Here is a 15,091-nt window from a genome sequence, read left to right as displayed (position 1 = left end):
TGGATTATTGGTAATTATTCTGATAATTTCGGAAGAATTTGGAGAACACGACCCTAGAGGAATCACATGCTGTTCCAAAGTTACGCAGTTCTGTTCTCTTATGTATATACGTGTATATATATATATATATATATACTCCTATGTGTTGAGTGTGTGTTCTCCAATCGAGTGCAAGAACTTATCCCTTCAACTAAGAAAATCACCACATGGGCCCGTAATCACAAGATTATCACGTTGATGATAAGGGCGTGTTGTGGGTGGTGTCTGCTGGTACGGTTGAGATAGAGGAGAGAAGAACATTATAAGATTGGGGTGTTGTGAGAAATGTAGACACAGTGTCCATAAATAATTGGAGGGGTTGTCAGACATGAAATGACTTGAACTAAAATGAATGCTTAACAGACATGATTTGACTTTTCAGATTCTGCGCCCCTTCCACTTGTATTCTAGTACTAGTTTTTTTATTCTATTCAATCCACACTATTCTTCTATCATCTTTCTTTTCCAAGATCAAACACTTGTTAAATTACACACGCACTACTCTTTTACCACCAATTTGCAGATCCCGAGGACACAACAGTCATTCCTTCCTTGTTTTACTGTTTTCTTTTTTGCATCTATACAATTTCACAACAAAGACTTCACTGGTGACTTTTAGATAGATGATTACGTAATCGAATAGTAGCAACTAAATGGAAAGCCCAACCTTTCTCATTCGTTTCATAATTGAAATGGAACACAATTAAACATGGATCCACCATAACAATTAAGTGAATGAGAAGTCATTCTGTTATACCAAGTATGATAGATGAAATGAGACCCAAACACAAGTTCATCCTAACAATAAAGTGAATGAAGAACTTTTCATATCTTTGCTCTTGTCAATTATATATCGTCACATAAATAAAAATATAATTAATTTAGTGGGTCATATAGATGTATCACCAGCATTAATTTTAGTTGGAACTTTATATGTGCATATCAAGTATTCATACGGGCTAAATGCCTTAATCCAACTCGATCATTACTGGCACTAAAGTACCAGGATATGATGAATAACAATCTTGTCACTTATTCCTCTTTTAAGAGTCAGACACACACACATGCACACACATATACAGGTATTATTGAGCTATTTTTGTAGCATCAGATAGCCTATTGAGCTATGCATTACAACCATATTTTTAAGGTTATTTTATTTTATTTTTCTTTCAATTCGATCACTTGAAAAGTGAAGACAGTAACATTTGATTTGGACCACTTACAAGCAGATTAGATTTTTTGCAACTCCAATAAAGAAATGCTACAAGAATTTGAAGCAAGCTGCAAAAGAGATATGCTTGCTAGCTAATTGCTTCGAGGCTAGCTTGGTGGAGGGATCTGAATACAGAGATGGGATTCCCAAAGAGAAATGGTGGTCCTTGAGCTCTTTATCTTTAAGCTCTATTTTTTGACAGAAAAATAAACTTTTCTTAGATGTATTCACTTTACTGTCCAACAAAAGTTGATATATTTAAATATTTACTTTTGCAGGGGGGAAAAAAAAAAAGAACAGTTTTTGTATTCAGATCATATATTCAGCTAATTGGTAATGAACATGAACATAATATCATATATTAATTTTGTGAAAACACATGATGAAAGGAACAATTTGTAGGTGATATTTTATTTACAGAAATATATATATATACAACAAAATTCTATGTGAAACTGCATAATTGAATGGAGCTTATCAAAGTTGATTAAAAAAATGATATGTAGCCACATCTAATTGCATTGTCACACTTGCCAATGACTTCTCCTTCTTCTTCCTTGTGGAAGATTTATTCCCTGTAGCTCCAATGGAAGTTTAGAGAAGAAGATCCCAGAGAGAGATACTCTCAAGGAAGCCATTTCTAGATTTGGACTGTCACTATGCTATCTTACAATTAAACATGTGTACTAATATTTATTACTTTTTGAAAAAAAAACTTCTTACAGTAGAGTAGTTGATGGAGATGTATCTGCCTTAAACTAATGAGTAAGGAATTAAAAAAAAAAAAAAAAAAAATAGAGATATATCTTGATGAGTTGAGTTATGATAAATTGTGTAAAAGTAGTTTAATTAATTTTTCTGAAAACAATTTTCAACATAGTTGAAAAAGAGAACAAAATATGAAATTTTGTGTGGTTGACAATTTTCATGCATGTTTAACAAAAAAAAAAAAAAAAAAAAAAAAAAAATCAATTTTCATATCAAAGAAAATTTGATATACAAAGAAATTTTTGTCACGTAAAAACCGGTGCTATGTATAGCTAATGTGTATCATTCCTAATTCTCCGAGTTTAGATTGATCCAATGCTTGTATTATTTATTCTAATTTCTAATATGGATATAGCTAAAAACAATTTGACATTCAACTTTGTTGATATGATCACTGGATGAAGAAAGCACGTGACTAGAATCCCTTGATTGCTATGAACTGATTTATCAGAGCACCGGTTGCTAAGAACTAAATGACTAGTTAAAATTCAATGAGAACCCTAGTACAGGACCTCTCATTACTAACAATGTATGTGGTTTTCATATCTTCTATGTCTTGTCTTGATGCTATATATGAAGTAGGCAATATAGACACAACATAATACATACATTTGAGCAGACGTACACATTTAGTTTATGAAAAAAGAAAAGAAAAGAGTAAACGACGTTTTTAATGAGCTAAAATTTAGTAATTATGCTTGGATAACCATGATATCATTCAGAAGAGGCACATCTGAAACTCCATACATTTTCACTTAGAGTTCTTTCTCTCTCACAATGGGTACCAATAAAAACTTAAGCAAGCTACCATAACTGATAAAAATTTCCATTTTTTCAAAGTATTTCTTGAGCAGTACTGTTAGGACATCTATTAGATTTATGATTTCATTTTAACAATCCGATGAGCTAGCTAAGCCTATGAAGCCAAATTAAATTAACTACGAAGTTTAAGACAATCGATCATTTGAAATGGAGAGCGGTGGATTGATGAAAGTGACAAAGGAAAGTAGCTTCTTACTACAAATATTGATAACATGGATCTTCTAAACAACTTGTCCCAAATACAATAACGAAAGGATATGTAGTTTTATGTCCTTAAAACATTTCAAATCAAGTCGAGGCTTTCTTAAGTTCAAGAAGAGGGAGTCACTGATGAAGATTAATGTTGAAATTCAAGACCCTCGATCATTTGTTCAATAGTTTTTAGCCCTTGGCATGACAACGTTTCTCAGGGCACTGCACGAAAATCAAACTTCAAGAACGAGAAAGAAACTAATTAGGCAACAATTCATATTTGATCACAAGTTACTTGACCAAATAATTGAGTTCACCAACATCATTTACATTACCTACTCAGATGTTTGATCTTTTTTCACCCAAAAAAATAAATATAAAAATAATAAATAAATAAATGAAACAAGCAAATAGGATCCAATCAAACTAAAATAAGTAAAACATGCAATGGAGTTCAATTGAACTGCACAACCAAAAAGTTCTCTAGCATACAACTATAGTCCGTCCTTGAGAGTCGAGAAGCATTAGGTCAATGCACCCCACCCCAATATGTGTGTGTGTAATTAAGATTTCACCTGTCATTTACTATAAGCAATACCCCCAAATTATGCACTTTAATCATGTGAGGATTATTAAAAGTTTCTCTAAGGTTATGGCCAACTGATATACATATACATATATACATACACACATATACATATGCTATACAAGTTTGAGGAAAAATTGTTCCTTATTAGTTATTACCCAAAAAGAAAGGAAGAAAAATTGTTCCTTATTAGTTATTACCCAAAAAGAAAGGAAGAAAAAAGTTTGAAGAAAATTATTAAATACGATTCCATCTTTCTAAAATGGATAATTATTCAGTACCCAAAATAAACACCACCAAACTGAAAGATAAGATCAAATTTCTGAGTGAGTATATAAAGAACTTACCTAGTTTAGCTTGGTTGTTGGTCTCCAGCATCAGCCCAAAATGAATACGAGGGAAGTGTGCCCACTAGCAAATTTAAAAAGTTCATCAAGTCATAAACCACAAAAATTATATTTGACAATAAATGTGTGTGTGTATATATATATATTAATGTCAAACAAACAAAAAGTGTTTTGAATTTTGTAGCATTAATTCCCACATACATTTTTGGCAGCAGTACTGAATGCCTCTCTGTGGCTAATATCTGGATTGTTTGCCTTGATCCTCTGGATCTCCTCTCTACGTATCACATTTTTTTTGTTTTAATTAGAAAATAAGACCAAGAATTTGAACAAAATAGAGAATATATCAATGGAGAGTTTTGGCTCCCCATTTCTTTATCAGTACTCTCTTGATTATTACACGATAGATAAAGAGAGAGATATATATATATATATATATATATATATATTCAAAGTGACTGATTGCTGTTTCATTACTTTATGAATTGGTTATATGCAGAAGGTACTCGCTGCCTCTTCTCGGGAGCTGCAAAAGAAAATATATTTACATAAGTATGTGCGCGCGCGCACACACATATATATACATATATGTATACAAGAAATGGTGTGAATCCGCATATATAATTTCTAGGGCAGCAGTAACTCACGTCGATTCACTACCCTTTCCTCGGTGGTATTAGTAATTGGTGGTATCTTGTTTTTGCATTTGGAAGAGGAACCCAAATCAATCCTGTAATCCGGGGAAGTGAAATTGGGTGCCTGATTATAAAAAATAAAAAAAATTAGAAAGTTATATATATATAAACATTATATATATTTATAAACATTTGAAAAAGGTAGCAGAAATGGTTAGACGGTTTCTTTCTCAATGTCTGCTCAAAGACAACACAAGTGTAACAAAAAATAATAATAATAGAAGAGGCTAGGATAGGTCATAGGTATGTACTTACCTGGATAGGTTGTGAGGGAGGGAGAAAAAAAAAAAAAAAAAAAAAAAAAAAAGCAAACATTGAAGTGACTGAATCAGTTAGGAATGAATAAAAGAAAAATAAAACCCAGAGAGAAAGAGAATGGACAGTTGTTGAGAGGATGGATTTGAGAGATCCAAAATGCCATTTTATCATAATGTGTTTCCACAATAGAGGACAAAATCTGATGAACAAAAAAAAACACTTAAAAGAAACAACACCCAACACATAACCTATCAAATCATCAAATTAATCATGAGAAAAGAAAAAAAGAAAACAAACCTACCTCAGAAAAGAAAAACCTAGAAATGCTTTCCATTGATGGGTCAGGACAGACCCTGACCCTGACGCATATACAACTACTGTAACACTCTACAAATTGCAAAAGTTTTAGGTTTTGGTAATGGCGGCTGTTAGGGTACTCTTCACAGACGTGAGAAGCCTTGCTTTTTTTCAAAGACTCGATCAGTGTGTGTATATATATATGTGTGTGTGTGTGTGTAACTAACTCTATATATTTTAAGCCCCAATAGGGAAGACTTTATGATTTTCTCAAAAGGCTCAAAACCCAGAAACCCTAGAAATCTGAAGTCTATATGTATGATGGATTAAGTTGAAATTTTGTGACTAGAATTAATCTTGGTGGTGGTAACTAGCTACCTGAACATGTTGTTGCCAGGACAGAGATTGAAACGCAGCTGCCATGTTCACAGACCATAGATTGGTGCAGTGTCCGCATCGGACGGTCACGATGTCAAGTAAGCTGCTGCATGGAACACTCACCTGCAACATCACCAAATTAATCATCTTTGTGACATATAAGATGTACATATATAGCAAACCAAGTTGTTAATTTTTTCATTAGCCATGACATTTTATGTGTGAATTAAGTGAACGAATTAAATTTTCAGTAGGTAAATGAATTTATTATACAAGAGAAGAAAACTGAAAAATACAAGCTAGCATAAAAAGACAACTGAGATTTTCCTATCTCTTTCTAGCTTGTTCAAATTTCGAAGAAATAACCCAACTCAGATCTTTCATTTTCTATACTCCAAAGTGCCACAAAAGCTTTACCTTTAGTAACACTCAGGTGTAGTTAGTATATATATATATATATATATGATTTCTCTTTCTCTCTCGTCAGTTTATCAACAAATAATTGTTTTGACATTAAATAATCCCCTCATATATGAGAAAACAACACACTAATTTACCGGAAAATTAAAAAAGAAAAGAAAACACTGATCTCTCTCTCGGACCTCCAGGTAATACTTTCTTTGACTGCAATATATAGAAAGGAAAAGAAGAAAGTCTCTAACGATGGAGACCTGACTGTTAAAAAAACAAGAAACCAGAAAGAAAATCAATGGAGTCTAGCCAAATAAAACCAAATAACCCGATCTCACAACCAAACTGCAGCTTTATTCAGGATCTACCATGTTCTTTCTTGCCAACTATACATGAAAATTAAAGAAACCATACAAGCATACAGATCTAGATATACATACACACGCACATATATATATACAACCACATATACACACACATATACATATACATGATGATCAGTATGGGTGGATAACATTCCAAAAGCGAATTAGTCCCACCGAGAAGGATAGAATTACCGCTAGAATAATATTGCAAAAGTTGCAAGGGATGTAGCAGAGTTGCTCGGGAGCATAATCTGTGCAGCTCATCGACATGTCTATGAACAAATTGAAGCTAGAGCACAAGTAGATATATATATATAGAAGAAATGAAAAACCAAGCAAGCAAGTACTCTTGCTTATATTCTCTCTCTAATGTGAAGACGGTGGGTTCTAGCTAAGCTATATACATAATGACAACAGTACTAAACATATGCTTGTATGTATAGATATATTAAGGATCTATAAATATAGGTAGAGAGAGAGAGTTGGTAGAGAGAGAGAGAGGGGCAAAAATAAAAAAGAAAAAAAGAAAGAAGAGGAGGGATAGGATCCAAAGTGGTAATCAGAGCTGAGTAGGGAAGGCAATAATAAAAATTAAAGTGGGTTCAGTAGTGCCCACGGCAGGCAGGAAATGCTGGACCGGGAAAGGAAAGAAAGAGATGTGAGCGGTTCAAAGTGGTCATAGGAAACCGGGCCGGTTTTGATTTTGGGGAGGTGAAAAACCGGTTCTTGAGGGAGGGTTGGTTGTTCAGAGATGAGGGCAGACCAGGTTAAGGTTTCATGAGGGAGGAAGAGAGAGGGCTTTTGGCAGCATTAGGATAGAGGGGTGCAGGTGATAGGGTAATTGCCATTATGGTGAAACGAGCTTGAGAGTGACCACTCCCCTCACCTGTCCTGCAACATTACAGCGGACGAGGGGGGCGAATGTTTTATCATATTATAATAATATTCACATTAACACGCGTGTGTATATATATACACATATATATACACATATATATACGTGATACCCCTAGATTCTAGAGTCACGGATGATCAAATCCGAGTACAGAATGCAAGGTATATCAAACAATTAATATTTAGATAAGCATTTGAATACAAAAAGAATAATAAATAAATAAATAAATAAATAATAAGCTGAAGGAAACTAAATAATAAATCCCTATTTCAAAAATTCTCAAATAAATAATAATTAAAAATCCCATAATAGAATCCTTCAATCCTCTGATACCAATAGTTAATTAAACTACAACTCGGGAATCCATAATGTGGATCCCTAATAATATCCAACTGAACTGAAATAAAAACTAATAATTAAACCATGTAGAAGAGTCCTACGTAGAGTCGGAAGAGTGGATGATTGTCTCTGCTCGGCACGAACAATCTCTAAGACTGAAACTGACGAACACCTGAAAAATAATGGTGGGTCAGGTCCACATACAAGTTCTAATCTACTACATCCCAAACAGAGACCCGATACACATACACATCCTAATTAATTCAACAATAATTAAATAATTCATATATAGATATATACACACTAAAGGAACCTCACTAGACTATAGAGTTGTCTCAACCTGAATAGTATGCAACATGCAAAAACGCACATATAGTGGGCATGAGTACCTAAACCTATCAGGGTACACAACTACACTATATCTAGCTACACATTCCTGGCAATATACGCACCCTAACCACTGATCCTGAGACTGAAGCACATATCATGGCGTATAATTATATATTTAAAATCCGTTCTATCCAACCATCAAAATAAACTATCTAATTATTATTTTAATAAAATGTCATTTAACTATTCCGTTGACCTGACACGAATAAGTAGGACTTAACACTATGATTAATCCGTTCCCTTATTAAAAATAGGTAGGACTTAAATTTTAAGTTAATTCGTCCCTAATATGCCCCCATCACATAATGGTGCATTAATCCATAACATAACCAAATAAAAGTTTCCAATCCAAGGATAATGTAAATAACATTTACATCTAATAATCCAAATAAATATGATATAAATCATATACACGTCCTTTGCATTTATTTGAGAAAAAATATCAATTCTAATTAGCATGCATTTAATTTACATCATAAAAAATTAACATGCATCTCAACTAAATTGTACATCCCCATGTACTGATTAAATTAATTTAAATCTAAACAATTTATCCTGCTAAACCGAGAAAATTCCGAATCTCAGTAGGTGATGTAGGCTGTCCCCACTCAACCACTGCTGAAACCTTGGCTGGATCCACCACTATTCCCCTTTCTGAAACCACGTGACCCAGAAATTTCACTTCCCGCTGCCAAAATTCACATTTCTCAAACTTGGCATACAACTGGTGCTCACGAAGCGTCTGTAAGACTATCCGAAGATGTCTAGCATGATTGTCCTCTGACCTCGAGTAAACCAAAATGTCATCTATGAAGATAATGACAAATTGATCCAAGTAAGTCCTGAAAACTCTGTTCATTAAATCCATGAAAACCGCTGGTGCATTAGTCAACCCGAATAGCATCACCCGAAACTCATAAGATCCATATCTAGTGAGAAACGCTGTCCTCGGAACATCTTGCTCCCAAACCCGAAGTTGATGATATCCAGACTGCAGATCAATCTTAGAGAAATAAGTAGCTCACTTCAACTGATCAAACAAGTTATCAATCCTGGGCAAAGGATATTTGTTACGAATAGTAACCTTGTTCAACTCTCTATAATCTATATACAAGCGGAGCGAACCATCCTTCTTCTTCACAAATAAAATCGGTGCTCCCCAAGGTGAAGTACTCCTGCGAATGAAACCCTGGCTGAGTAGCTGCTGAATCTGATCCCTCAACTCGCGCATCTCCACTGGTGCCATCCTATACGGTGTCCTAGCAATAGGCGTAGTGCCCGGAGCTAAGTCTATCACAAAGTCGATCTCACGATTAGGCGGCAACCCTGGAATCTCTTGAAATACATCCGGGTAATCTTGTACAATTGGTATGTTATCCAATAATACAGTAGTCCCTTCCTCCGTTTCCTCCTCCATATGAAACAAATAGGTGCTAGTGACCCTTTAGAATGCGGCATAGCGACGACGTACATGTCCTGACCAGGTATGGTGAAAACAACTGACCTATCATAACAATCAACTTGGGCATGGTAATGCGATAACCAATCCATCCCAAGTATCACATCATAAGTGTACATATCCAGGACCAAAAGATTGGCTAGAAATTTGAGTCTACCAATATCTAATGTCACAGGCCCATCACTCTCATGAAGAATGGTTGTATTGCTTAACGGTGTAAAAATTCCATGTGGTCTACTGCATACCCGAGTCATCATCCCAGACAAAACAACAAATGACCTAGCTACAAATGAGTGTATAGCACCCGTATCAAATAAAACACGTCCAAGTAAATCATGAATAGGAAACTTACCCTCAACAGTCTGAGGTGCCTGCATATTCTGTGGCATGGGGTTGTACACCCTGCCATAATGTAACTACTACAGTGCCTGTCCCTGAGGCTGCGGCGGCGCTGGTAAAGCCAGATATGTCTGTCCCTGAATCCGTGGAACCTGTGGAGCTGGTAAAGGCACTAGCGCCCTCTGCCCCAGCTGCACATGCTGTCCATGTCCCTGTCTCACTGTAGGACACTGCCTGAAAGTTTGACCATACTCTCCACAAGTGTAACAACTACCTTAAAAAGTACCAAATGACCTCCTCTGTCGGTTAGCCAGTGGCTAACCCTGTCCTGCCTGTGGTCCCCCATTCTGCTGTCGCTGAATAGGTGCCACATCCCTGGGAGCATCTGAACCACCCTTGTACTTCTTCCAAGGCTGCTGTCCTTGGAACTTGCCCTTGTCATTCTGTCGGTGTCCGTTCCCATTCCCTTTATCAGCTGATTGATTAGTAGAGTCTCTGTCACCCCGCTTCTCACCCTTAGCCTGTCTGAAATCCACGGTCAACTGATACTACTGTAGAGTGTCGTCTACCACTTGAGCATAGGTAGTATAGGCTGGACTACCCATAATAGCTTTCTCTTGATAGACCATATCAGTCCCTTAACGAAACTGTTGTACTTCTTCTCCTCTGTATCCACCTCCTCTGGTGCAAGGAGAGACAAGCGTGTGAACTGCTGCTCATACTCCGCTACTGTCATGTTCCCCTGTTGCAGATTAAGAAACTCAGTCTTCATGGCTGCCCTGATTGCATAAGGGAAATACTTTTCATCAAAGTGTGCACTGAACTGATCGTAAGTCAATGCCATCCTCTCCTCTGCGGTGGTAACTGACTCCCACCACTGTAGTGCATCCCCAACTAGCTTGAAGGTAGCAAACATCTGCTTCTGAACCTCCGTGCACTGAACCAAGCGAAGATGTCGCTCGATGTCCTGTTTCCACTGATGAGCTGCTCTCGCATCGGTGGAGCCTGTGAACTCAGGTGGGTTCCCCTTTGTGAAAGAACTCCTAGCCTTCTCCCAAGTATCAGTCTGAACAACCGGTGCTGGTAACAGTGCTGGCTGTACCTGAGGTTGATTCCGAAGTGCACCGATTACCCCTGCTTCTATAGCCCGAGCAATAAGGTCATTGATATGAGGAGGAAACTTTGGATCTCCTCCCCGATCCCGAGTCTGCTGAATTTCCTCATGCTCCTCATAGAACTAACCCTCATCCTCCTGACGCTGCCTATGGGCCGCCTCCCTTCGTTGCCTGTTTCTTTGATTGTCCCGTTTTCTTCTAGCGTTAACCATTCTGTTAACATAGAAAGACAGACATTAATATGATTTAACCGAATCGCAAATAATACAACGAATCCTAATCTTAGGCTCTAAATAAAAGAATACGCTACGTGGAAGTCTTAAAACGATAGATCCCTAGAGACACTTGAACCTGGAGTGCTCTGATACCAACTGTTAATTAAACTACAACTCGAGAATCCATAATGTGGACCCCTAATAATATCCTAACTGACATAACTAAACTGAAATAAAAACTAATAATTAAACCATGTAGAAGTGTCCTACGTAGAGTCGGAAGAGTGAATGACTGTCTCTACTCGGCACGAACAATCTCTAAACTGGAACTGACGAACACCTGAAAAATAATGGTGGGTCAGGCCATATACAAGTTCTAATCTACTACATCCCAAACAAAGACCCGATATACATACACATCCTAATTAATTCAACAATAACTAAATAGTCCATATATAGATATATACACACTAAAGGAACCTCACTAGACTATAGAGTTGTCTCAACCTGAATAGTAGGCAACATGCAAAAATGCACATATAGTGGGCATAAGTACCTAGACCTACCAGGGTACACAACTACACTATCTCTAGCTACACATCCCTTACAATATACGCACCCTAATCATTGATCCTGAGACTCAAGCTCATATCATGGCGTATAATTATATATTTAAAATCCGTTCTATCCAACCATCAAAATAAACTATCTAATTATTATTTTAATAAAATGTCATCCAACTATTCCGTTGATCTGACACGAATAAGTAGGACTTAACACTATGGTTAATCCGTTCCCTTATTAAAAATAGGTAGGACTTAACTCTTAAGTTAATCCATCACTAATATGCCCTCATCCCATAATGGTGCATTAATTCATAATATAACCAAATAAAAGTTTCTAATCCAAGGATAATGTAAATAATATTTATATCTAATAATCCAAATAAATATGATATAAATCATATACACGTCCTTTGCATTTATTTGAGCAAAAATATCAATTTTAATTAGCATGCATTTAATTTACATCATAAGAAATTAACATGCATCTCAACTAAATTGTACATCCCCATGTACTGATTAAATTAATTTAAATCTAAATAATTTATTAAAATAATTTAATCCAATAACATATAATTAATTTATACTTTTACAATTAAATTTCATACTTAATATGTAAACTTAAATCATGTATTTCAATTCTTAATGAATCTATTAAATAAATATTTAATACTAATCCATCATTCAAACACAATAACATCAGTTTAATATCCAACATTAATTAGTCTAACTTTTAAAATATTTAGTACATAAATAACTTTTGTTACATACCAGATTCCTTTCTAACAATTTCTAACAATATAAAATTGCTCTAAGTTGACCTTTACTTCCTCATGCCGCGTGTAAGTCTTGGAAGGAAAGTGAAACTTAAATTGCAAATTTCGTGAAACAAGTTGAAACCTTCCTAAAGCTATTCTTTCTCGTTCGGCGTGCAGGACAAAAACACAAATTCTCATTATCAATTATATCACAATCTGATTTTTTTTATGAAATTCCTTGTCAATGGTTTCCTCGCTCGGCGTGCATGAAAACAAAATTAATTCATACATACATAAAACTGATTTCATACAAATACACAAAACTAATTAATTTAGAGCATTCCTCGTTCGGCGCGAACACTATATATAAATAAACTTTAATTTAATCTTAATTTATATACAAACTACTTCACACTAAATTAATAATATATTACAACACATGAAAATTTAGTAGAAATCCATTATTAATTTCTAAATAAATTATTGTAATTAAATTCAACTAATTTATTTAACATACCTATAATTAATCTAGCATGTATAGGGTATGAATCAAAGGAGAAGAGAAGAATTCAAACTTGCCTTTAGGGATTTGATAAAAACCCTAACCTCCTTTTTCCTTTTTCTTTTCCTTCCTCTTCCTTCTTTCTCTCTCTAAAATATAGTACGTGATATATTAAAAATAAAATAAAAATAAAATAAAATAAAATTTAAATACTAAAAAGGTAACTTAAATATATGTTACGTATAATCTATGTGTACTCCTTTTTATATGTAATATATAAATATATATCAGATTATTATTTAAGGATTTTCCTTATATATATATATATATATTTATTTATTTATTTATTTATTTATTAGATATACATATACATGGGTAATTATCCATACCCATTAAACCCCTTATCCAAGTAGTCCATGGAACCCAATTAATTGGTCAATTACTATTATCCATATCAATTCCTTAAAAATATAAAAATAAAATAAATAAAAAAAAGTAAAAATAAAACAATTAAATTCCTAAATAAATAGACATTATCACATACAATTCAATTTAAACAAATAATTAAATTAATTAAACAAGTAAACAATTAGCCAAGAAAACAACTAAATAATTAAATGCAATTAAAACTATTAAAATAATACCGTGACTATCCTTTTTAAATTAGGGGTATTACAACATACAAATACATATTTATATGGAATTAATATACCAGTTGTTATAAGTACAGAACATTTACTACCTAGGAATCAAGATACCAAGCTTATTATATATACGATATATCTGGTATGGGTTCACACCTAGGCCAGCCTTGTAACTTAATGGTACTTTCTCGTCTTTCAAAACAGAAGGTCAAGGTTTAAATCCTTATTGGGTCAAATGTGTATAGATTCACATTTTTTCTCAAGCAAATTAGGGGAGGGGGACACGGGCATACCCACTCAGGGAGTTGGACACTCCATTAGATAATGCCGGTGTAAATTATTACATATAATTTAGTTTTATACTTTCCATGAAAAATATAACATACTACCTCTGTCCCAAAAAGAAAGTCACTTTTGGAAGTATTAAAAATATATATATGTATATTAGATAAATCTATTTCCGTAAAAATGTACAAGTCTACATAAGTTTATTGTTCATGACCTTACACAAGTCTAGTGTGAAAATGTTTGGAGTTGACTAATTTATTAAATGAGCTTAGAAGTCGAATTCAAACTTAGCTTATTTACTTAACCAGTAAACTTTACTCATCCTATATTGCACAGGAAAGGTTCGACTTATTTGGAATGTTAGTTTTCATGCAAATTGGTACTTACTGTGATTTGCGTTAAGCGGAATAGTGGTAGAAAAGATTTTTGAAAAATACGTAAAAGGGATAAATATATTTAATTTGCTCTATTGAATGATTTTTCCTTATTTAAATTTTACCAAAATAAAACCAACAATTAATAACACACAAAATAAAAATAAAGTGCAAGTAAAATAAAGAGAGATTAGATATTGACACCGGAGTTTTTAGCATCAAAACCCTTGTTGGAAGAAATCCGACCAACTAGGATAAAAACCACAGACACTTTCGCAGTTTCTAACGAAACGATCTACTATCTTGAACTAAAGTATAACAGACTTTAGCTCAGGTTCACATTCACTCTAATCTATTAAGAATGACCTTAATTTGACTTTCGATTCCCAATCCAAATGCTCTCGACTTCTTGCAAAAAAGTTTTTTTTTTTTTTTTTTGGTTGAATAGGTAAGCTTTATAAAAGGAAAAATATGTACAAAATAGTCCATCAAAGGACACCACAAGCCAAAGGAACTTTCTCCTTCGCAACAAAATTAAAGAAGAACCAATCCTAGCCATTTCAAGGCTAAACAAACAGCTCTGACAATGCAATAACAAGTAACACCAGATTTTCTGAAGTGCAAAATCAAAATTAAATCATAAGTATGAGGAGAATCAAAGCAAAAATCATATTTAGCCATTGGCAAAGGAACATCCTTACATGAAGAGTTGTTACATGGCCGGCCTCAAGTGAACCAATCCTCCTTATCTCTGTACTACTCTTTAGCTTAAGTGAAGCAAATCTTGCTCTGATGCATCCCTTAATGAGGTGTATAATGTGGTTGGCAGCTGTTGA

The 15,091-nt window shown here is 34.5% G+C and overlaps 1 protein-coding gene across 2 annotated transcripts; it reads right to left on the bottom strand.

Moving 5' to 3' along the window:
• Positions 1-3,017: 3,017 nt before the first annotated feature.
• On the bottom strand, positions 3,018-7,179 carry LOC132279892 (axial regulator YABBY 5-like). 2 transcript variants are annotated; one of them, XM_059781948.1, is made up of 7 exons: positions 6,567-7,179; positions 5,599-5,721; positions 4,618-4,729; positions 4,448-4,496; positions 4,172-4,247; positions 3,971-4,034; positions 3,018-3,259 (listed from the first exon to the last, which is right to left on the bottom strand). In XM_059781948.1, exons 1-7 carry the CDS (start codon positions 6,642-6,644, stop codon positions 3,252-3,254), a joined length of 510 nt encoding a protein of 169 aa, XP_059637931.1. In that variant the 5' UTR covers positions 6,645-7,179; the 3' UTR covers positions 3,018-3,251. The 2 variants fall into 2 exon arrangements, with proteins under 2 accessions (XP_059637931.1, XP_059637932.1); XM_059781949.1 differs by having other exon boundaries at positions 3,018-3,275; positions 6,567-7,178.
• Between the last annotated feature and the right edge of the window lie 7,912 nt (positions 7,180-15,091).

This window comes from Cornus florida, unplaced genomic scaffold (genome assembly GCF_030987335.1).
Source record: "Cornus florida cultivar Cherokee Brave unplaced genomic scaffold, ASM3098733v1 CherokeeBrave_3.0.0_Hap2_Chr10, whole genome shotgun sequence".
Classification (NCBI taxonomy): Eukaryota; Viridiplantae; Streptophyta; class Magnoliopsida; order Cornales; family Cornaceae; genus Cornus; species Cornus florida.
The sequence above is the reverse complement of the archived record's forward strand: the minus strand, read 5'-3'. Positions and strand labels throughout refer to the sequence as shown.

Bases quoted from the DNA above. Each gene is read 5' to 3' on its own strand.
- LOC132279892 (XM_059781948.1), bottom strand. From the start codon at position 6,644: ATGTCGATGAGCTGCACAGATTATGCTCCCGAGCAACTCTGCTACATC. The intron at 5,722-6,566 runs GTAATTCTATCC...GTGATGTTGCAG, and splicing joins TTTGCAATATTATTCTAGCG to GTGAGTGTTCCATGCAGCAG. The intron at 4,035-4,171 runs GTATGTGGGAAT...TAAATTTGCTAG, and splicing joins TCAGTACTGCTGCCAAAAAT to TGGGCACACTTCCCTCGTAT.